At 42.8% G+C, this 22221-nt stretch overlaps 1 protein-coding gene across 2 annotated transcripts in view; it reads left to right on the forward strand.

The window, feature by feature from the left end:
- Positions 1–22221, forward strand: part of PTPRN2 (protein tyrosine phosphatase receptor type N2) — a 1585109-nt gene that overhangs the window by 92374 nt on the left and 1470514 nt on the right. For both annotated transcript variants that reach the window (XM_033931599.1, XM_033931600.1), the window contains exon 2: positions 16451–16501. In XM_033931599.1, the coding sequence (XP_033787490.1) occupies positions 16451–16501 (51 nt within the window). The remainder of the gene's footprint in view (positions 1–16450; positions 16502–22221) is intronic.

Consider the following 22221-nt stretch of genomic DNA (forward strand, 5'->3'; position numbering starts at 1 on the left):
TTGAACTTCATCTGCCATCTCGTTGCCCATTCCCCTAGTTTGTTCAAGTCCCTTTGCAGTTTTTCACAGTCTTCTTTAGTCCGAGCTCTACTAAATAGTTTAGTGTCATCTGCAAATTTTATTATCTCACACTTCGTCCCTGTTTCCAGATTATTTATGAATACATTAAATAGCAGCGGCCCTAGTACTGAGCCCTGCGGGATCCCACTCGTGACCTTCCTCCAGTCCGAGTAGTGGCCCTTCACTCCCACCCTCTGTCTCCTACCCGCCAACCAGCTTCTGATCCATCTATGTACATCTCCTTCCACCCCATGGTTCTTCAGTTTCCGGAGTAGGCGTTCATGGGGCACCTTGTCAAAGGCTTTTTGGAATTCAAGATATATGATGTCTATGGGGTCTCCATTGTCCATCCGTTTGTTAATTCCTTCGAAGAAGTGCAATAAGTTAGTTAGGCAAGATCTTCCCTTGCAGAAACCGTGTTGGCTGGTTATCAGAAGTTCGTTTTTTTCAAAATGTTCATCAATTTTTTCTTTTATCAATGTTTCTGCCATTTTCCCCGGTACTGAGGTCAGACTCACCGGTCTGTAATTTCCTGGGTCACCTTTTGATCCCTTTTTAAAGATGGGCATAACATTGGCTATCTTCCAGTCCTCCGGGATCACGCCTGTTTTCAGGGATAGATTGCAAATTTGCTGCAGTAGTTCCGCTATCTCCTCCTTTAATTCCTTCAGAACCCTTGGATGGATTCCGTCCGGACCCGGGGATTTGTCTGTTTTTAATTTATCTTTCTGCCTGTGTACATATTCAAGGCTCACTTCCATGGTTGTTAATTTTTCTGCCTGATTTCCATTGAAGAATTGTTCAGGTTCCGGAATGTTGGATGTGTCTTCGTTTGTAAATACAGATGGGGATTATAGTTTCCTCTCTCATGCATCACTACAGACACTCAAGATCTCATGGTCTGCTGGGCCAAGGCACATTCTTTGTGTCAGAAATTGCGTAGGCAAATTCCACTAAGTGAGCCTACAGTCCTAAAAGACTATGGGGAAGATTCTTTAATGTTCGCGGTAAAATACGAAGGGCTGCTATTGCGTCCGCTATTGTAACGATTTCAAAAAGGCGAAGATTGGCAGGAGGAATGCCCACTCCCTCCCACCGCTGCCATAAAGAAGACCCCTACAGTATCATATCAGAGGGCAGGAGGTGACACCTGACTGGAAGCTGCTGTTTCCATCTTCCAAAGGTCATAGGTCTGAATCTCAACCAGCTCCCCAGCACATGTTCCTATTTTAATTGTGGCATTCTACCTTGCAGGTACATCTTGATGATCTCACAATGAGGTTAACATTGTGCAGCTGCACACCTCCATTTGCAATGAACTAGAAGCCATGCTCTGGTCTGTATCTGTTTTTTCAGTTTTTAACCTTTTACAAATGAAGTTATCTATGCAATCTATATATTTTTGTCATGTGCTTTGTATGTTGAATGCATCTCTTTCAAGAATGAGCTCATTGGAGCAGTCTTTAGTGAGACAAAAAGGTAACTTTTTAGCAAGAAACATAAAGCTGTGTTTTTCATGTGCTATAATTAGCAAATAACATTGCTGTTTGCCTAGAAAACTAGTAGGTTTTGCATGCACTCGCTTTATATTCACGTGCCCTGTTTATGTGCTGCGTTATTAAATGCATTTTGAGCTTAATAAAACAAAAATAAAATCCCAGAGACCTGTTAGCGAAATGCATTGGAGACAGCCAAAGGATGCCAAGTCTTGTCCACAGAACTCACACCTATATGAAGCCCAAACCAAACTGAAAGTAGACCTGGTTTTCTTTTGCCTACAACGTAGGTACTATATGGATGTCAATTGACGCTAAGCAATATGTAAATCAGTCAACAGATGTCTATATTGAAGCCTCTCCCACACCACGCCCATGCCTATCTATTTAGGTGTAGCATCCTTTGGATGCCCAAGTGCCAATTAGCGCTTATTAAGACTCTTAAATTGCTCATTAACCACTTTATTTGGATGCCTAAGTCTCGCCTAACATTAGGTGTGATTTAGGTGCTCTTTATAGAATCTGGTCCTTTGTGAAAACTCTGGCTGCTGAAGCTAGACCAAATAGAAGCACTCTGTATTGGAAATGACCTGTGCCCATTCGAAAGCGAATATATTTCCTGTAGGCTAGGAGGATGGGAATATGAGTGTAGGCTTCCTTGAGATCTAAAGAGCAAAGCCAGTCATTTTTTTCCAAAAGTGGTAATAGGGTTCCCAAAGAAACCTGTTTGCACTTCTCCTTTACTAAGTATTTCAGGCACCTATCGTGGCCCTAGGGAGATGCCTTGGGCCGCTTAAGTTCGTCTAAGGCTACTATCGGGTGAAACCACACCCATGCTCAGCCTCGGGTGAGCTTAAGCATCCCTAGGTGCCTCTCTGCACCCTCGATAGAAGCTGACAGTGTAAGCGGCCTGCCTTGGGTTGGGTTTTTTTTTTTTTTTTTTTTAAACGTGCATCCCAAAAAGATTTGGGGGCCATTGATAACTTATTGTAATGATTAGACACCTTTTTATACAAAGTATAATTATAATTATGGGAAGGGGGTAGTTTTATAGTTATATTATAGGTTCTATCAATATTTATGAATACAATACATGTATGTTATTTTTGATTATAATATTGTGAAAAGGGTGGGTGGGAGAGGGAGATATTTTTATGTATTTTATGATGATATATGGAAAATTTCAAGTAATGTATATGATTCAATTGATATAATATGGTGTACTTGATGTAAGATGAAAAAATGAATAAAGATTTTGGAAAAAAAAAAGAAAACGTGCATCCCAATTGGCTGCTTCTACAGCGATAGGACGCCTACCACCACCTACAATCAAGACGCCATTTATAGAATCTGGCCCTTAATGTTAACCACTTAATTCAGATTACTGAAAGGGCCCACTTTTCTACATGCTAAACATTAGATTTTGACCCCATAAGTTATTACATTTTACGGACCACTGAATAGATGTGTTTTATCCACATAAATTAATACATGGCAAAATTTTCTGCTGAGTGTGAGGAGGAGTCTGGGGCTTTTTGGGGAAAGGGGCTAAATTGGAAGCCCTCTGAGACAGGGGCATACCTACTGTGCTTGAATATAACTTGCCCTGAGCTATCAATGAAAACACATGAGATATACCTAAATAATAATTTAAAAATTAGGTTTAAGATTACATATTCAGCAGTCCAGTTAATATAGATCATTCTGCATCTAAATATCCCTATAACTTATATGGAAATCTTTATGCTCCGACCACCTTGTTGAATATTGCTCTTCTGGGATTTCAGGAAGTACCACATCAGAAGGGGATTTTAATTTTAACAGATTTGCCGCTGCTGGGTCAGACCAGTGATTTGCCGCTCATGCGGCGGCCCTTAGGACCCAAATAGGGCACTGGTCTTTGACCTAAGGGCCGCCGCGTGAGTGGATTGCTGAACACGATGGACCACTGGTCTGACCCAGCAGCGGCAAATCTTATGTAGGGGAAAATGATGGTACAAGAGCACAAATATGGACTTTGATGTAAGACAATTTCAGTTGCAGCTCACAATAATGTAATTGGCAAGATGGGGAAATCCTGCTGCTCTGTCACAGAAGGAGAGAGATTAAAATAGAAGATGAGAGGCGAGGCATTTGTATTAAATTCCTTATCTTTGGAGGACATGCAAATGTGCATGAAAATGAAATTCAACTTGTAATCCAAAATTCTACAGAGCTGTCAGCCATATGATGAACAAGCTTTTGTGGGCTTCTAAGAGGCCTAACATTAGCATTTGCATTCCCGTCACCTGCAACTGAAACTAATCACCATCAATCAATAATCACACAACTCAGTTTTATTGGAATAAATATTTGGCCGCAGCTTTATTATGTGTCTGAATATTATCTCCACTTACAATATAATCTGTGTCCAAAAACCAACAAACCCCCAATGCATATTTCACCCCCTCCCCAGGAAGCTATTCGGTGTCGAAACTAGCTCCCGTTAAGTCTTTAAATTTATAACATTCCCCCAAACAGGACCCACGGTGACACAAGGCCATGCTTCCCCTCGCCCCAAACATGATCCACGGTGATTCAAGGCCATGCTTCCCCTCGCAGCAGTATCGCATACGAGTGTTACATTGCAAACGATTGTTACATTTATTTATTTATTAACTGCTCATCTCCCAGATCCAACTGGGCCAAACCCCATTTTACGCTGCGACCACCTCCCCCAACCCCATAAGCTCCACCAAACCCACCCAAGTCGACATATAACATGTACACCTCCACCCCACCCCACAACACTGACACAAAACATAACACCAGCACAAATGGGAGAGAGGGATAATCTTTTCCTGAAGAGACTACTCTACTGTTCCCCTTTCCTCACAGAATTCATTCCAGACTGCCACAACATCCAACCAATCACATGACTGCTCCACCCCATCACCTTAGAAACCTCCCTAATCATTTTTCTTTCTTTCTTTCAAGCTGTATTAACCCTTTCTTACTTCCTCTTATAAGCTTGTCAATCCTTATTCTACAGACCCTTGACAAGACCTCATATATTCCCCTCACCCTCTGCCCCCCTCTCCCATTTTATCCACACCATCATTCAATAAATATTACCAGCCGGTGACATCAGCTCAGCTAATGTTATATCACACCAGATGAATCTGGTGTTCTTCTATATGGTGGAGATCTTAAAAGGATTTCCGTAAGCAAACTAGCAGGAAAACTTTGAAAATTGTTTCCATCCCCCGATGTGAGAAAACGCTTTTGTGCCTGGAGCAGCATTAGGGAGGGGAAGTGTATCTGGGATTTAAGAACATAAGAATTGCCACTGCTGGGTCAGACCAGTGGTCCATCATGCCCAGCAGTCCACTCACGCGGTGGCCCTCTGGTCAAAGACCAGCACCCTAACTGAGACTAGCCCTACCAGTGCCCGTTCTTGTTCAGCAGGAACTTGTCTAATTTTGTCTTGAATCCCTGAAGGGTGTTTTCCCCTATAACAGCCTCCGGAAGAGCATTCCAGCTTTCAACCACTCTCTGGGTGAAGAAGAACTTCCTTACGTTTGTACGGAATCTATCCCTTTCAACTTTAAAGAGTGCCCTCTCGTTCTCCCTACCTTGGAGAGGGTGAACAACCTGTCCTTATCTACTAAGTCTATCCCCTTCAGTACCTTGAATGTTTCGATCATGTCCTCTCTCAATCTCCTCTGTTCGAGGGAGAAGAGGCCCAGTTTCTCTAATCTTTTGCTATACGGCAGCTCCTCCAACCCCTTAACCATTTGAGTACTTTTAATTCCCATGCCCTGAAGAGATTCTGGGTGTGCCATGAGAGATTCCAGAATTTTACTTTATTTAAAAAATTCCCTTCATAAGTATATACTAGAATAGAAGTCATGTATGTCGTGTACGCAAGAGTTTGTCAATGTTATGAGCGTCTGTATGCGTAAGAATACAACCACCCAGACAAGCAACATTCTTTGATGTGATTGGTCCTTGAAAACTAATGGCAATTAATTTTATTTTTATTTTTTAAGCAGTAGTTATTCTAACTTGAGCAACAAGGCAATCGAGGCTTTGCTACTGTTTGGATCTTATCTTTGCGAACTTGGACTTGCAGCTCTGACAGAAATTAAATTGATTAAAAGAGAACTACTGCAGATGGTGGATGATGAAATGCGTGTTTGCTGGTCAACTATTGAGCCGTGTTTCAAGTTAATTTGCACTGAAAAACAAGCACATCCACTGCATTGATTAGCATTTCTATTCTATCTACTTTAGGTTCACCATTGTTACAATTAACCATACATAGCTTAAAGAACTTTAAATAAATAACTCAAATTTAATTTTTTTGTTGCTTTTGCAGTATTTAATTTCAATTATAATATGCTGCAAAAAACATTTGCTTCATTTAGTGTACTAGAGCTATAAAAGTTTGAGAGAGACTGCTCTATACTAGAGAATGACATGGGGAAAAAATTTTTCCCTGTCACCGCGACCACCGTCCCTGTCACCACCTCGTCACTGCGACCACTGTCCCCGTAGCATCCATACAAGCCTCAGTACTGCAATATTTAGCTTATTCCTTCCTTATAAATCAAAGTTCTGGCTGCTGAACTAGAGAAAGAGATGTTCAGCTGGTGGGCTTTGTTTATAAATTTTTATCAACACAGCTAATATACTACTTTATCCTAAAGCAAAAAAAAAAAAGAAAATAAATATTTTTTTCTAACTTTGTTGTCTGGTTTCTGCTTTCTGCTTTCTTAATCTTCTCATTCAATTCCTTCCATCCACTGTCTGCCTTCTTTCTGCGTCTTCCATTTGCTCTATTACTGTGCCTCTCCCTTCCATCTCTTCCGCCTCCCCCCAATTAGTCTGGCACCATCTTCTTCCCTCCACTCCCCCCCTAGTCTGGCATCTCTATCTTCTTCCCTTCCAGCATCTTCTCCCCACTCTCTCTTCCCCATTTCCTTTCAGTGTCTGTTCCTTTCCACCGCCCTTCAGCAACCCTCGCGCAGTCCGATCATCTCCCTCCCTCTTACCTTCATGATGCATTTTACTTTACAAGGTAATTTGTTCAAGCCACTGGAGCCTGCCTGAAGTTCCGTGTGGGCGGAAGCTTCTCCTCTGATGCAACTTCCGGTTGTGTCAGAGGAGAAGCTTCTGCCCGCAGACGCATGTGACTTCAGGCAGGCTCCGGCAGCTTGAACAAATTACCCTGTAAAGTAAAATGCACCACGTAGGTAAGGGGGAGGGAGGGAGATAGATGCAGCTGGTAGGTAGGAAGGAGTGAGGGGGCCACGCACGATCAGTGACTGCTCGTTCCCTCCTTTAACTGCGAAGACAAGGCCATTGTCCCTGTACCTGCAGTGAGCACTCCCCCCCCTACTGTTTTGGCAGGTTACCCACAGCTACTCGCGGCTAGCCATGGGTAACAGCCACCATGTCATTCTCTACTCTATACCTTATGTTCTAAGTACAGCAATCACCTTTATTTATTTACTGTACTCTGGTTGCAGTTTCAAGTTTATTCATATATTTGATTAAACGCTTATCCTAGGATACTAAGCGTTGTACAATAATAATAAAAACTTTTATAGACAAACAAATAAGTCAGACAGTTTTCTTACTTAACTATTAAGACCTTAGTGGTACAGTGAAAGGGGAGGGGAGGGAGAACTACAATATTTATCGAGAAAAGATACATAAAAGGAAAGTATATTAGGGTAGGGAAAAGTTAACAAATTTGCTGGACTAAATCAAATAGTGTAATGAGAATTTGTGACTTACTGTTCTCAAAACCATAGTGATTCTGGGTTTAAGGAAACACATAAACAATTTCTTTGGTTTGGTTTAATAAATTTAATATTGCCATTGCTATCCAGAACCAAATGCCCTTGGCTGTTCGGGATTTCAGCACTTGCTCAATATTTTGATAAAAATTTTAAACCCAGTTTTAACTCTTTGACACAATTTGAGTGCTCAGTTCCTTAGTTTTATGTCCACCTTCTATGCTTGCTTTTTATTTTATTTATTTATTTATGTATTTGTTTGTTGCTTGAATTTCTTAATCCCAGGATTGCTGTCTAGAGGTTTTAGCATTTTCAAGCAATGTTGGCCGAGCAAACGTTGATATATGTAACTGGAAAGCAGTGACTATTTTGAGGAAGGAGTTAAGAGTGTTAAATAGGCAACAGATGTTGAAGACCAGGCTGATAGACAATAGTCTTGTTTAATGAGTGAGAAAGCTGTTTGGAAGGAAGTCAGGATCAATTTGAAATCAAGTAATCGTTTCCATTTATTGAATAAAAATAATAAGATATGACAATGTGCCCAGGATTAACATTTGCTGTTTCCTGGCTGTTCCTTAATTGCCTTTTATATTAAATCAAACATATATACATAGATAACACAATCAAATGTGTACTCTATTATGACTGGCATTGCCTGAGAGGAAACGATATATCACAATAGGCAGGTCATTTTAGAACAGGCATCTTTTATAGAATCTGGGCCTTAATGTACAAACTAGGTTGCACTTTTACTGTGCTGGCCTGACAGCATGCACTAATTTGCATACCATCTTAGAGGACACAACTGGGCTGGTTATGGATGGAAAGTGGATGTAGTCTGTCCATTGCAGTTGGTGCATGGTACTTACCGCACTTTGTCACTTATAAGAACATAAGAGTTGCCTCCGCTGGGTCAGACCAGAGGTCCATCGCGCCCAGCAGTCCGCACCCGCGGCGGCCCATCAGGTCTACAACCTGTTAAGTGGTCCCAGCCATTTCCTATAACCTATCTCTAAATCTCTCTGTACCCTCTAATTCTATCTGTACCCCTCAATCCCCTTATCCTTCAGGAATTTATCTAAACCTTCCTTGAACCCCCGTAACGTGCCCTGTCCTATCACAACCTCCGGGAGCGCATTCCATGTGTCTACCACCCTCAGAGTAAAGAAGAACTTCCTACCATTTGTTCTAAACCTGTCCCCTTTCAATTTCTCTGAGTGCCCCCTTGTACTTGCGGTTCCCCACAGTCTGAAGAATCTGTCCCTGTCTACCTTCTCTATGCCTTTCAGGATTTTGAAGGTTTCTATCATGTCTCCTCTAAGTCTCTGCTTCTCTAGGGAGAAGAGCCCCAGCTTTTCTAACCTGTCAGCATATGAAAGGTTTTCCATACCCTTTATCAATTTAGTTGTGCACTTATTTTATTTATTTAGATACCATTTATGGCAGTGGTCTCAAATTCGCGACCCGGGGGGCATAAGCGGCCCGCCATGTACTATTTTGAGGCCCTCAGTATGTTTATCATAATCACAAAAGTAAAATAAAACAGTTTCTTAAGCTATATAATGTCTCTTTAGCTATAAATTACAATATTATTATTAAGACTTAGCCAAAAGGAAAGATTTATAAAGAGTTTTACCTCATGCAAAATTGTCATTTCTTTAATAAGACATTAACTATTTTTTTCTGAGGCCCTCCAAGTACCTACAAATCCAAAATGTGGCCCTGCAATAGGTTTGAGTTTGAGACCACTGATTTATGGCCTAAGTGGTTTACTTTCAGGTCCTCAAGCATTTTCCCTGTTTGTCACAGTGAGCTCACACTTACCTAATGTACCTGGGGCAATAGGGGATTAAATGACTTGCCCAGGATCATAAAGGTGCAGTGTGGGATTTGAACCCACAACCTCAGGGTGCTGAGGCTGTAGCTCTATCCACTGCACCACACACTCCCCGCTTAGTGTAGGTGCATTTACTGCCTCCCGAAAAGGAGGCATTAAGGGTCTGCACTAACTGCAAAGAACCGCAATGTGTTGGAAAGAACTTTTCCATGCAGGAGACATGCTGAGCACAGCCCTAACAGTTATTGTTGGTTAATGTTTGCTGTTTAGGACACTCTATGCTAAATTTTAGGGAGAGAAGAGTATTGGGAATTTTGTAAAAAGAAGAGAACTGGAAGAAGTGGGAGTAGGGGGAGAACGATGAAGGGAGGTGGAGGTGAGAGATTATCCTCGTGTTTACTTTTTCCATTTCATCTTCTGTCGGAGAGTGGGTGTCAGAAGACAGCATGTTGTTTCACTGTTCATAGTGATTTATTGACCTAGTTTTTCTTACTAGGAATCCACCATTTAAAATGAAATATGACTCTTAACATCTTAGCAAATAATGACGTTAATTTAGTTGGGACAGTACACAAGAACAGATGGGGTGAAATATGCGTAACACTAATGACTGATAATAAATGTCTTTCCATATCAACATTTTCAAGGAATGTTTAATGCTTTTTTTGTCATAGCATCAGCAGTGGACAATGAGATGGCCTGGTAACCTCAGTTTTCAAAAAATGTGTTAGTGTCTCTAGAAAAAGAAGTTTACTCTCGCAAAGTGTTCTTTTCTCTTGCAAACATGAAGCTTTCTTTCAATTTTCTACAGCCTAAAATGTACATGAATCTGTTATTCATTAATTTACTGATTAGCAGAGAAGAAAACTGTATATCTGAGAACTGTGTCTGTGTGCAAGAAACCCCTCATTCTTGTATAATGGTCAGGAAATTGAACTAATAAGCAAACTTCAACACTGGTCACTGTTGACTATGCAGGGAAAAGGAAAGAAGGTACCAAGCCTTGAACAACAGTAGAGCCAGTGGCGTACCTAGCATATGTGACACCCGGGGCCCATCATTTTTTGACACTCCCGCCCCATCTATATGAAAAATATGATTTTTAGTAACAATCCACATATCGCACAACAAGAGTGTACCTAGGAAAAGGCAGCATCTTAAACACTGCAGTGAGCACTAGAACACCAACACATACATTGTAAAACTAAACAAGCCAGATCTCGCACAGTCAATTGATCCTGTAGTCAATGCCAATTGAAAACTATGTCCTTTTCATACACACAGAACAGAGACACACCCTCGCCCAATATGGAATAATCACAAACTAAAAATAGAAATATGTAGACAAAAGTTAAACTGAACCTCCAAGAAACCAGACTCTGCATACAATGCAACACCACAAAAACAGTAACACATGTCCTCTAATACTGTGCAAAATATAAAGACAGTAGATGTAAATATGAAAAAACTGATATGTAACAATCACCACTTTACAAATTAACAAATAAAAATAAAACAAATAATGAGAAATAAGAAAATACCATTTTATTGGACTAATCCCCATAAGCTCGGTCCCCATCCCCGCAAACCACCTGATTCCATCCACACAAGCCTTGAATTGTTTTATATTGAACTTATATTAAAGTATAAAAAGAAACAATATTCTGTACAATTGTCAATTTATAAATCAGCATCTTCTCCCCACTCTCTCTTCCCCATTTCCCTTCAGCCCTCAGCCCACTCTCTCTCCACTTTCCTTCAGCGCACGCACATAAAAACAAGCAAGTAATTTTATATTATTTTCATTCTATTCATTCATAGAAATTAAAGTCTAAATAATGCCAATCACATAACAAAACATGATTTTACAAAAATAATTATCTGCACAGTCAAGCCTGCAAGGATTACTAGATGTCTTTCAGCAGCTCCCCTCCCTCCCCCTTACCTTTGTGGCCAAGTCAAAATGATCTACCAACAATAAAATTTTAAAAACAAAAAGCAGACTGTACGCAGAGAAAATGTTAATTATCATTTATATTCCACGGGTTATCAAAGAGGTCAAGGCAGATGACTTTATGCAATGTCACCTCAGTAACAACTATACAAAAATAGACAAATATACCCCCTCCCTTTTTACTAAACCGTGATAGTGTTTTTTAGCGCTAGGAGCCCCACACTGCTCTCGACGCTCATAGGCTCTCTACGCTAATAACAGCTATTGCGGTTTAGTAAAAGGGGGCTATAGTGCAAAATATAGACAGCATATATAAATTCTCAAAATGGACACATTTTGATCACTAATTTGAAAATAAAATCATTTTTCCTACCTTTGGTAATTGCATCAGTCTCTGGTTGCACTTTATTCTTCTGACTATGCATCCAATATTTCTTCCCTTCTTTCAGCCTCCTGTATGCTTCCTCTCCTCCAGACCTCATTCCCTCCCCCAACTTTTTCTTTGTTTCATCCTGCCCCCTTGATTTTTCTCTCTCCATGCCCCCTTTCTTTCTGTATGTCTGTCTTTCTCTCTCTCTCCGTGCCCCATTTCTTTCTTTCTTTCTTTCACCCTGCCCTCTTCTTTCTTTCTCTCTCCATGCCCCCTTTCTTTCTCTATCTGTCTTTCTCTCTCTCCGTGCCCCATTTCTTTCTTTCTTTCACACTGCCCCCTTCTTTCCTTCTCTCTCCATGCCCCCTTTCTTTCTGTATGTCTGTCTTTCTCTCTCTCTCCATGCCCCATTTCTTTCTTTCACCCTGCCCCCTTCTTTCTTTCTCTCTCCATGCCCCCTTTCTTTCTCTATGTCTGTCTTTCTCTCTCTCCGTGCTCCATTTTTTCTTTCTTTCTTTGTTTCACCCTGCCCCCTTTCTTTCTTTCTTTCTTTCTTTCTCCCTGCCCTCCCCATGCCACCGCCATTGGGAAACATGCTGCTGCCACCACCGCCGGGGAAAGGCTGCCCAGAACGTCCTCTCCGACGTCAGAATTGACGTCGGGTGGTGAGAGTTGGTTGGCCCCTCGGGGAAGAAAAGCAGGGAGGGAGAACTCGGCGCCGGCTTGTTCCCGATGGCGGCAGTGGCAGCCTATTCCCCGGCGGCAGTCTATTCCATGGTGGGTGGCCAGTTGTGCACCCCCTTGGGGCGGGCACCCGGGGCGGACCTCCCCCCCTGCTCCCCCCTTGGTACGCCACTGAGTAGAGCAAACAAGAAGAAGAAGCACTGGAGATGCCAGATCCAACTTGTGATCACAGTGTCTTGTATTAATGGTTTGAACCATAAAACAATGATGAAATCCTAAAAATGCTAAAACAAAGTCCCGACTAGGATCCAAGTCGGGGACTTCGTCACCTTCCTCAGGGGACAATTGTAAACTTATAGCGTATTGCAAACAGTGCGTGTAAACGTGTCGGCGTCTCTACTGAACGAAAGAAGCGCCAAGACTTTGTTTATTTTAGCATTTTTAGGATTTCATCATTGTTTTATGGTTCAAACCATTAACAAAAGACATTGTTATATGAGGTAGTTATATGTGGAATGCTACTATATATTAAGCCCCCCATGGATCGTTATAAATGCTGGCTTTTTCAGATTATGACTGGGATAGCCATACAGATGATAACTTGAAATTGGAAAAACTGTGATCATCTTAATTTTTCATTTTGGTGGGCAAGCTTATGTTTAAACTATAGGTATGAGAAAATGAATGCCGACATACTAGGGTATTCTAAGATATTTAACTTAATTTGGGGTCCATTAACGTCTTTTGTACAATTATTATAGTTCTTTTATCCTTCTTTTTGTTGGTATAATTCAGGCACATCCGTGGGGGGGGAGGGATATATCTTTAGTGTGATTCCTTGCTGTAACTGTGGAGTGGGGGGGGCCTTATATTGTTGCATTGATACTGATTGAATTTAAGTTCTTATTTGTTATTGTTACTGATATGAATATTGTGTTGCACTTTTTGTTAGTAATGGAAAATCAATAAAGATTTATATATAAAAAAAAAAAGACATTGTGACCACAAGTTGGATTTGACATCTCCAGTGCCTCTTTTGTTGTTTGCTCTATTGACTATGCAAAATGAAAATGCTCTAGCCCAAAAGTCTCTATGCAAAGCGGAGCTGGTAGATGTGTGAAGAGCAATTCTCCAAGCGATACCTGCATTTACGTGCCCTTTTTCCCTTGGATTCTACAAATGGTGTGCAAATTTCTGTGTGCACAAATTGCACACTATCCCGAGATTTGTGAATCATGCGCAGCTAAATTGGCTAAATGAGACTGTCAGTGCCAATAATTGGACTCTAACAATCGCTTATTGGTGCTAATCGGCAACAGTTTGGATTTGCAAGTGCATCTCACTAAGCGCTATTCTATAAATATCCACATATAAATCTAAATAGTGTGCAATTCAAAAAGGAGTATGGCCTTGGAAAGGGCTTGGGGGGAGGGGGAGGGACATTCACTAAAGATGGGTGCAGTATTGCAGAATACCTGGGATCCATGTCTGCATTACGCACCAGGATTTACACTAGGTTTCACTTGATGTAAAATCCTCGTGCCCTAAGTGCTATTATTCTATAATGGTGCTCAACTTGGAGTGCCATTTATAGAACTGCGCTCTTCATGCTGTTCTTTTGGAGCACCATTAACTGAATCGAGTCTTAAGTTACTACAGCTACAAAGCTTTTATTGTGCCTTCCAAGTTTCTTTTAAAATCGGTGTGTCAGTTTGACTCAAAAGGGTTGTTATTATGCATAAGTCTTATGGCACTTTAAATATATGACATGTGGGAAATATACTATGCATTAAGATATATATATATATATTTTTATGTATGCCTTTTGTCATTCCTGCGGTACTGTGAACTTTCACTCATCCAATCGCTGTTTTGTCCCTTTTAGATATTTTTGAAGACTTGACTCGAGCTATCCAATTGCTGTTCTAAAGGATAGTTGTATGGGGTAGCCCACCTGGACCCCCGCACCCCCGCTCGAACCCATAGGCACATGTGCCAACCTAAGATTCCGGTTGGCCCAGGTACCTAAGGCCCCTCCAATGGGCGGGGCCTTAGGCACCTGTGCTAATCAGACCCTTAGGCCCCTCCCCAGTGCATCCCACAGTGCAACAGAAAGGGGCAGGCCCGCCATTCTGACAGAGGTGGGCCGGCTGGCCAGCTAGAGGACCCATCCGGCTGGCCAACAAACAAGTTTAGAGGTTCGGTGGTGTTGGGAGGGATTTGAGTGGGGGTGCGGGGATCTGTGTGGGGGTGGGCTACCTGATCTACGGGGGGGGGGGCAGTGTTCCGGGTAGGAGGGATTGGGCATCCCTCCTGCCGAAGATCTACCGAGGGGAGTGGGGGGGTTCCGGGCAACAAGGATTGGGCATCCTTCCTGTCGAACATAAGAACATAAGAATTCCCGCTCCTGGGTCAGACCACTGGTCCATCGTGCCTAACAGCCCACTCATGCGGCAGCCCTTAGGTCAAAGACCAGTGCCCTAACTGAGACTAGCCTTACCTGAGTACATTCTGGTTCAGCAGGAACTTGTCTGACTTTGTCTTGAATCCCTGGAGGGTGTTTTCCCCTATAATAGCCTCCGGAAGAGCGTTCCAGTTTTCTACCACACTCTGAGTGAAGATCTACCGAAGGGGGGGGGGGGGATTCCGGCAGGAGGGATTGGCCCCTGCCACGGCCGCTAAACTTATCGCAGCAGGGTGATCCTTTGTGGCAATAAGCTCAGCGGCTGCATCTACTGAAGGGAGATAGGTTCAAAACAAATGCAAGGAAGTTTTTTTTCACACAGAGGGTCGTGGACACTTGGAATGCGCTACCAGAGGAAGTGATCAGGCAGAGTACGGTACAGGGATTCAAACAGGGATTGGACGGATTTCTGAGGGATAAAGGGATCGTGGGATACTGAGAGAGGTGCTGGGATGTAACACAAGTATAGAAAGCTAGCCAGGTAATAAGTATAGAAACCCAATCAGGTCGTGCATGTGCAAGACCGGAGGGTTAGGACTTCGATGGGAAGATAGGACTTCAATGAGAAACCAAGGTGGCAAGGGAGCCCCTTCTGGTGATTCAGACAGGTCGTGACCTGCTTGGGCCGCCGCGGGAGCAGACTGCTGGGCGGGATGGACCTATGGTCTGACCTGGCGGAGGCACTGCTTATGTTCTTATGTTCTTATGTACTTAAAATGTAGGCCAGCATTTTGCTGGCCTACATTGTACATGTCTCCTGCTGGCCTAGGGAGACATGTATGGCCACCTAGGTCCAACTAAAGCTACTTCCGGGCCAAACCACACCTGCACCTAGCCTTAGGCGAGCTTAGGCGTGCTTGCATGCCTTTCTAGGCTCCTGGAGGCAACTCCAATGTAGGCAGCCTGCCTCGGGAGGTTTAAAAACAAAACAAAACGTGAGTCCCGATTGGCTGGTTAGGGGCAGAAAGGAGTGGGCATCCCTCCTGCTTGGCTTACTTTGTGGGTGGAAGAGGGCATCCCTCCTACCAGCCGACTTTGCAGGGGGGTTCAGGTATTTCCTGTCTCAGCTGTTCAGCTGCCTCTTCCCCCGTACCTCTTTAAGTTTCCCAGGGTGAGCAGCATCACCAACTTGCTGCCCGCATCGGCTCTCCCTGTGATGTCACTTCCTAAGTGTGGAACCCAGAAGTGACATCAGAGGGCATGAGCAGCAGGTTGGAGTTGCTGCTTGTGCTGGCAAAGAGTTGCAGTTGCTGCTTGTGCTGGCAAAGTGCTAGAGGTACGGTGTGTGTGTGTGTGTGGGGGGGAGTGAAGGCGCATGCATGGCGGGAGGAGGAGTGGGAAGTTGCAGGGGCGGAGGGGAGGAGAGGAAGATGGGTGCCAGCGCCCCCACCAAGACGGCGCCTGGGCAGACTGCCCCCCTCCCTCCCCCTTACTATGCCACTGTGTTGGTCAGTGATTTCTACAACTGGTTCTTGAAACATCTGTACAGGTCTACCAAAATAGGGATATTAATCCAATTTTCAGTGCCTTGAGTGCAGCTGTACTGTACTTGTTTATTTATACTACATATTCTTTGTGGAGACCCTGAGAGGGGAGGTGAGAAGGGGCTGCAAGTCCCAAATTTAGAAATGACAGCTGTAAAGCCTTTACATTGATTGAAGGCTTCATAATTCATGTGGCCCATGTATAGCATATATCTGCATTCTACACAGCCCACGACCTTGTACCCTGTATAGATAATATGCCGTGTCTGTTAAAAAGCCTTAGATAAACCACTAATGCTTGTCTTATGTGTTTAGGTTGCTTGTTTGAAGATGACTTGTGTAGACCCTTTGAGAGCTGCCTAAATGGTAAGTCAAATTCTAATTTTCACTATATGGCTTTTATACATGTCAATAGGCTGGGACTGGAGATTCATCCAAGTGGCACACTCCTACCCAAAAAGGACTCAGGCCACACCGTTGGATGTGCTCTGAACTTGACAATATAAGAATTTTGGGGACATTAAAAAGATGTAATATCAATGCAGAGGCTTTAGAAAATATTTACAATTCTCCTTTGTATACTGCGATTCATTTTACGCCTAGTAGGTGAGGCTCTGTGAAGAGCCCTCTTTATATCTCTTTAATACTTCCCTTCTTTAGTCTTGCATACAGCCAGCACAATCTAGATGTTAAAATGGAACAGACTTACAATTCTGCAAATCTCAAAAGGGTATCAGGCAAGCAGGTGCTCAGCCCTGGTAAATATGCAACATATAGGAGGTCTTTCATTTTCCAGCTATAAGGCTGCAATAGCAACAGCTGTAATTGTGTCCATTTTCCTAGTCTTCAAATACAGCCGTCAGTTGGTTGGCAGAGTGGCGCTCAGAGTAAAGTGGGTTCCCCAATTCCCACGTCACTGGATATAGAGCAGTGACACTTCACTTGGGCCTCCTTTTACAAAACTGTAATAGTAGTTTCTAGCACGGGGAGCCGCGCTGCTCCCGATGCTCATAGGAACTATGAGCATCAGGAGCAGCGCGGGCCATTCAGTGCGGCTCTCTGCGCTAGAAACTGCTATTGCAGTTTCGTAAAAGAGGGGGTTAATGTACAGTTCTCCAGTTACTTGTTGTAAGTTCATTGGGCTACTGGGTTAACAAACACTGCTGCCTAAATGATTATGCATTAATTATTTCATCTGGGCCTAAGGCTGGAATGCTGTCCTAGCTCAGTGATCAGGGCTTGGGAGGCTAAAGCCAACAGACCTTAATTTTAAAACTGGGCTCTCCTTTGTATATGTTCAGAATTTCCTTCCTAAAGTTTACTCCTCCTTTTTTGGAGTTCCCGTTAATAAAATGTAGGACACTGCCATTTTCTTTGTTATAGAGAGCCTATGGGATTTGTTTTATGCACAATCTAAAAATTCACAGGGGCCTACACATAAAAAGTAATATTACCTTTTAGATTTGAAACAACAGTACTACTGACATTTTTAGACCTTATATAGAATGCTGACCTTGTGGTAATTTTACGAGGTTACTATTAGGAGTCAGTAGTGCCATTTTGTACCCATCCCTCTAGATCACTAAGGATTATCCCTGGATAAGTCCTGGAGGTTCTCAGGGGGAAGTTGATGGATAGGGGGAGGGGAGGGTCATATGAGAAGGAGTGGCTTTTGAGTAGGAGGGATTAGATTGGGTAGGTTCAGATCAGGTTGGAAAGGTCTGCTTTGAGGGGGAATGGAATGGGGAGGTTCTGCTTGAAGGGGATAGAATAGGATTTGAGGAATCTGCTTGGGGGGTTGGATTAGGTTAGAATAGCATGTGGGTACTGTCGGGGGGAAGCAGAAGGGAACATAACACGGGTAAGAAAGGCAACAGGAACTGTAAATGTGCAAGCGGTGCTGTTTGCCCAAAGCTTCTCTCTGACGCAGCTTCCTGTTTCCGCCTGGGCACATGGTGGGGTGGGGCGGGGCAGGGGGGCCCAGTGTACTTGTGTGTCTAGGGGCCCTCGACGAATTAATCCTGCCCTGACTATCCCAAGCCTTGTTGAATTCAGACACAGTCTCTATCTCCACCACTTCTTCCGGGAAACTGTTCACGCATCTACCACCTTTTCTATGGAAAAAGTATTTCCTTAGATTACTCCTGAGCCTATCACCTCTTAACGTCTTCTTATGCCCTCTGAGTGACTGTTTTCTAAGAATGCTGCTATATACACATTCATTCCCTTTGTTTTTTCCTCAAAGTTTGGACAAAATGGATGGTCATGCCAGTCATTTCCGGCACATGGACGTCCATCTCATATATTTTTGAACAGGCTCTGTCCATTTGGGACATTCTGACTTGGATGTCGTTGCAAAAAAATGTCTTTCCAAGTTTCCCTTCACTAATATTGAAACAACTAAGCTTTATTTTCCATGCATGCACACGTTGCTTGACAAATTACATATTATAGACACAATGCAAGAGTGAAAAAGTGTTGGTATTTTAGTGAGTTTTCATAGACACCTCGGAAACCCCCCTTTAACAAAATAGTTTATCTTTATGATAATTACGGTAGATAATATGTTAAATGCTACAAAAATAGAAAAGTAATGTGTTTTCACAGTCATTATTTATTGCTTTTTATAATGCACATAATTAGTGCGACATGTCATCAATTTACCTCTTCAAAAGAACAAACAAACCAGATTTGTATAAAAAACAGTGTTTTAGCCTAGTGATCTACTGATAATAGAAACCACTGAAGCATTGCTTTTAAGAATTATAATGATGCCATCAGTAGAACTGGATAAAATTACAGTTATTAATTTTTGCTTACTCAAGCTGTATTGCCACATATGCTTCCATAAGTTGAGTTCTTTATCTGTGTTGCTCTGCATTTCCTAGTCTGGGTTCAAAGCTTTCAGAGGAGTGCATACATTTGATTCCAGCACTTCAGTTTCTTTTATAACCCTCCTCTAAAGGACACAGAGCAATGACTTTGATTGCCTCACTCCTAGGTTTGCTATATTTTTGAGGTAGTCAAGACAGAACAAAGGAATCAAACACATTTCAGGTCCTGCATTAGCAGGATTACCCTAATCCATCTTGTAATTTCTGTTTCCGCAAATATTTGAATGGCTGACTTATTTCTGCTCCATTTACTTGGAAAACAAGCAATGACATTAAACATCAAAAGTGACAGGAATATCTGTCCCAAGGTTGAAGAAATGCTCCCTGGTGGTCCCAGAGCCACTCCATTCATTCCTATCCCATAAATGAAATTTTATCTACTGCACCTATAAGGTAGTAGTTGCAAAGACTGGAAGAAATAATGGAGAACATCGTCCAGATTCCCAGAAAATGGCTAACAAAAGTTAACTTTGTCAAAGGCACAGAGATAGACTTTCTTTGGAGCTGACGCAGGAAGCTGTGCATTTGTTTTCAGTCCATAATTTAATAATTTGAGTGGCAGCTCAATGTTCCCCTCTATTGAATGATTACTATATCTCCTATCTCTGGTAACTATTTCATAGTATACTGTTCGTATTTTTTGCTCCATAAGACACACTTTTTCCCCCCAAAAAGAGGGTGGAAATAAGGGTGCATCCTATGGAGCGAATACACCCCTGGTCCCGTACCTTTTTTTAATCCTGTCGGTCCAGCGCTGTATCGGCAGGCGCTTTCTGTGCTCCTGCCCTTCCCTCGCTGGACCACTGCCCCCAGATGTCTTCGGGCGGCGAGCAAGACAGGCGCGAGCTTTTCGCCACCTGCCTGGTCCCACATGGCTCTCTGGTCAGTTCTTGTGAGTAGCCATTCAGTGAAGATGTGCAGGACCAGGCAGGTGGGGAAAAACTGGTGCCTTTCTTGTTCATCACTGGAAGACATTAGGAGGCAGCGGTCCAGCAAGAGAAAGGCAGGAGCACAGAATGCTCCTGTTCCACCAGGATTAAAAAAAAGTACAACAGGTACACCGATGTGCGGTGCCTCATCTTGGGCGATTTGGAGTTTGGATGAGCTGTGCATTTTTGAGACCTCATTAGGTACCACAGGTACTATCCCCTTTTCTTCATTTGCTGCTCCAGGACCAATTGTGACATGCTGCTGAGAAAGCAGTATTATCTCCGACAAAATTACTCCAGTGGACTATAATGGAAGTAGGACAGAATTAATTAACTCTTTGGTGGCCCCTGGACAATCAAGTGCATTGACTCTCTATCATAAATACATTTTAAAACTCTTACAACTATAATGAAAGCCTTGCCTGGCCTTGTGCCTTGCACCTTGCCTTGACTGGCCTTGTGCCTTGTCTTGCCACTGGCTGTATGCCTTGCCACTGGCCTTGAGCCTTGCCACTGACTTCGGTTTTAGGCATCCATTTTTCAGTCACTTTCCTTTGTTTCCAGTTCTAGAACAATGGGAAGAGCTGGCCCAGCTGGTTGTTTCAGTCCATCTCAGTGCCCATCAGCAACTTCAATCTGAACTCTAGGCCAATCAGGAGCTGCGTGACTGAAAAATGCTTTGACACGCAGCTCCTGATTGGTGTAGCCTGACTTTACTACAGGAAGAGGCGGTCGGAGCAGACTGCGAATGAGCGAGGTGTATATGTTTGTATGGTCTATACACGTGTGTTTAAGTATGGGTATGTGTGCATGTGTTTTCTATACGAGTCTGTGACCTGGAAATGAGATGAGAAGGAAAGGCTGTTTAAAAGGGGCAATTCATTAATCATTATGTTCAGAGGTGCCCCTTGGCTTTGATAAGGGGGATACCATAACATGGCCAAGCTGAACACCAGATGGGAAGGGACAGGTTAGCTGAAGACAGCGACGTAGTAAGAGTGAGCGGCACCTGGGGTAGTGGCACCCCTCCCTCGCCCCCCTCTGTCGCACGCGCGCCCCCTTCCCTTTCCCCGTACTTTTTAAATTTCTCCGGCGTGAGCAGCACGCTGCCCAAGCAGATGTCGGTTCCCCTTCGACGTCACTTCCTAGGCGTAGGTCCTGAAAGTGATGTCAAAGAGAGCACCTAAAAGGTATGGGGGAAGGCAAGGGACGTGCACAGTAAGGAGAGGAGTGGGGAGTGAGCGAGTGGGGGGGGGGGCAGAGAGGAGGGGTGTCGATGCGTCCGGGGCAGACAGCACCCCCCTTACTACGCCACTGGGGTGAAGAGATGGAATGGGTTAGGGCTAGGAAGGGGGTATATGGGTTGAGGATTTAATCGTTTAGCTATTCAGTGGGAGAGAGGGAGGGGTGGTGAGAAGTTTAGGAGAGGAGCAAGGAGTAAAAACTGAAGCTGATTGGAGGAATGTTGGGTGCTTTGCTCTAATCAGAGAGAAGGGGAAAAGAATTAAGAAGGTTTTGGGCGGGAGAAAAGTTATTTGGCAGGAGGTCCTGACAAGAGGGGATGTGTGTGTGTTTGGAAGAGGTTTGGGAGGGGGTATTATCTCATTTTCAGGATCAGAAATCAATGATTTTCCTGTAGGGAATGTTAAGGGGGAAGTGGAGAGGCAAGGGAAATAGGGGTTAAAGGTTGGTTCATGTGTTCCACTATCATAGACCAAAGGTGGGCAAAATTAAGCCAAGATCTTGTGTCACCATAGATAGGGGCATGTTAAATCATTGATCAATAAACTGTTAGTTCGTTACCGACTAACTATAAGGTTTGGAGTAATGAACTGATACATTTGTGAATTTGAAGTTTTATAAATGGTAAATGGATGTTATTAAATAATTAATAAAGCTGCAACCAGTTATTGACAATATGGTGGTTTGAATAGTTTTTAGTAATGTTCTGTGTGAGTGCCTAGAAAGGAAAAATGACCTCAGAAACCTGCTCAAATTTGGCAATAAAGAACTGGTTTCAGGCTTACCAGTTCCAGATTTCAATCCTTCAAAAAACCTCTTATGACAATATAACCTACTAAACAACTTTAAATAGAACAATGATATCTGATTAATTTAAATCATTTTTGTATCAATCATTATTATTTTTTACTCTTTAATGTCATGCATTAATAATAACTATTGAAATACTTTTGACTGCCTAAGAGTTTACACCCACAACATACAAAGAGATACAACACGCCAAATAATTGAACACATCTTA

This window comes from Geotrypetes seraphini, chromosome 2 (genome assembly GCF_902459505.1).
Source record: "Geotrypetes seraphini chromosome 2, aGeoSer1.1, whole genome shotgun sequence".
NCBI classification, from domain to species: Eukaryota; Metazoa; Chordata; class Amphibia; order Gymnophiona; family Dermophiidae; genus Geotrypetes; species Geotrypetes seraphini.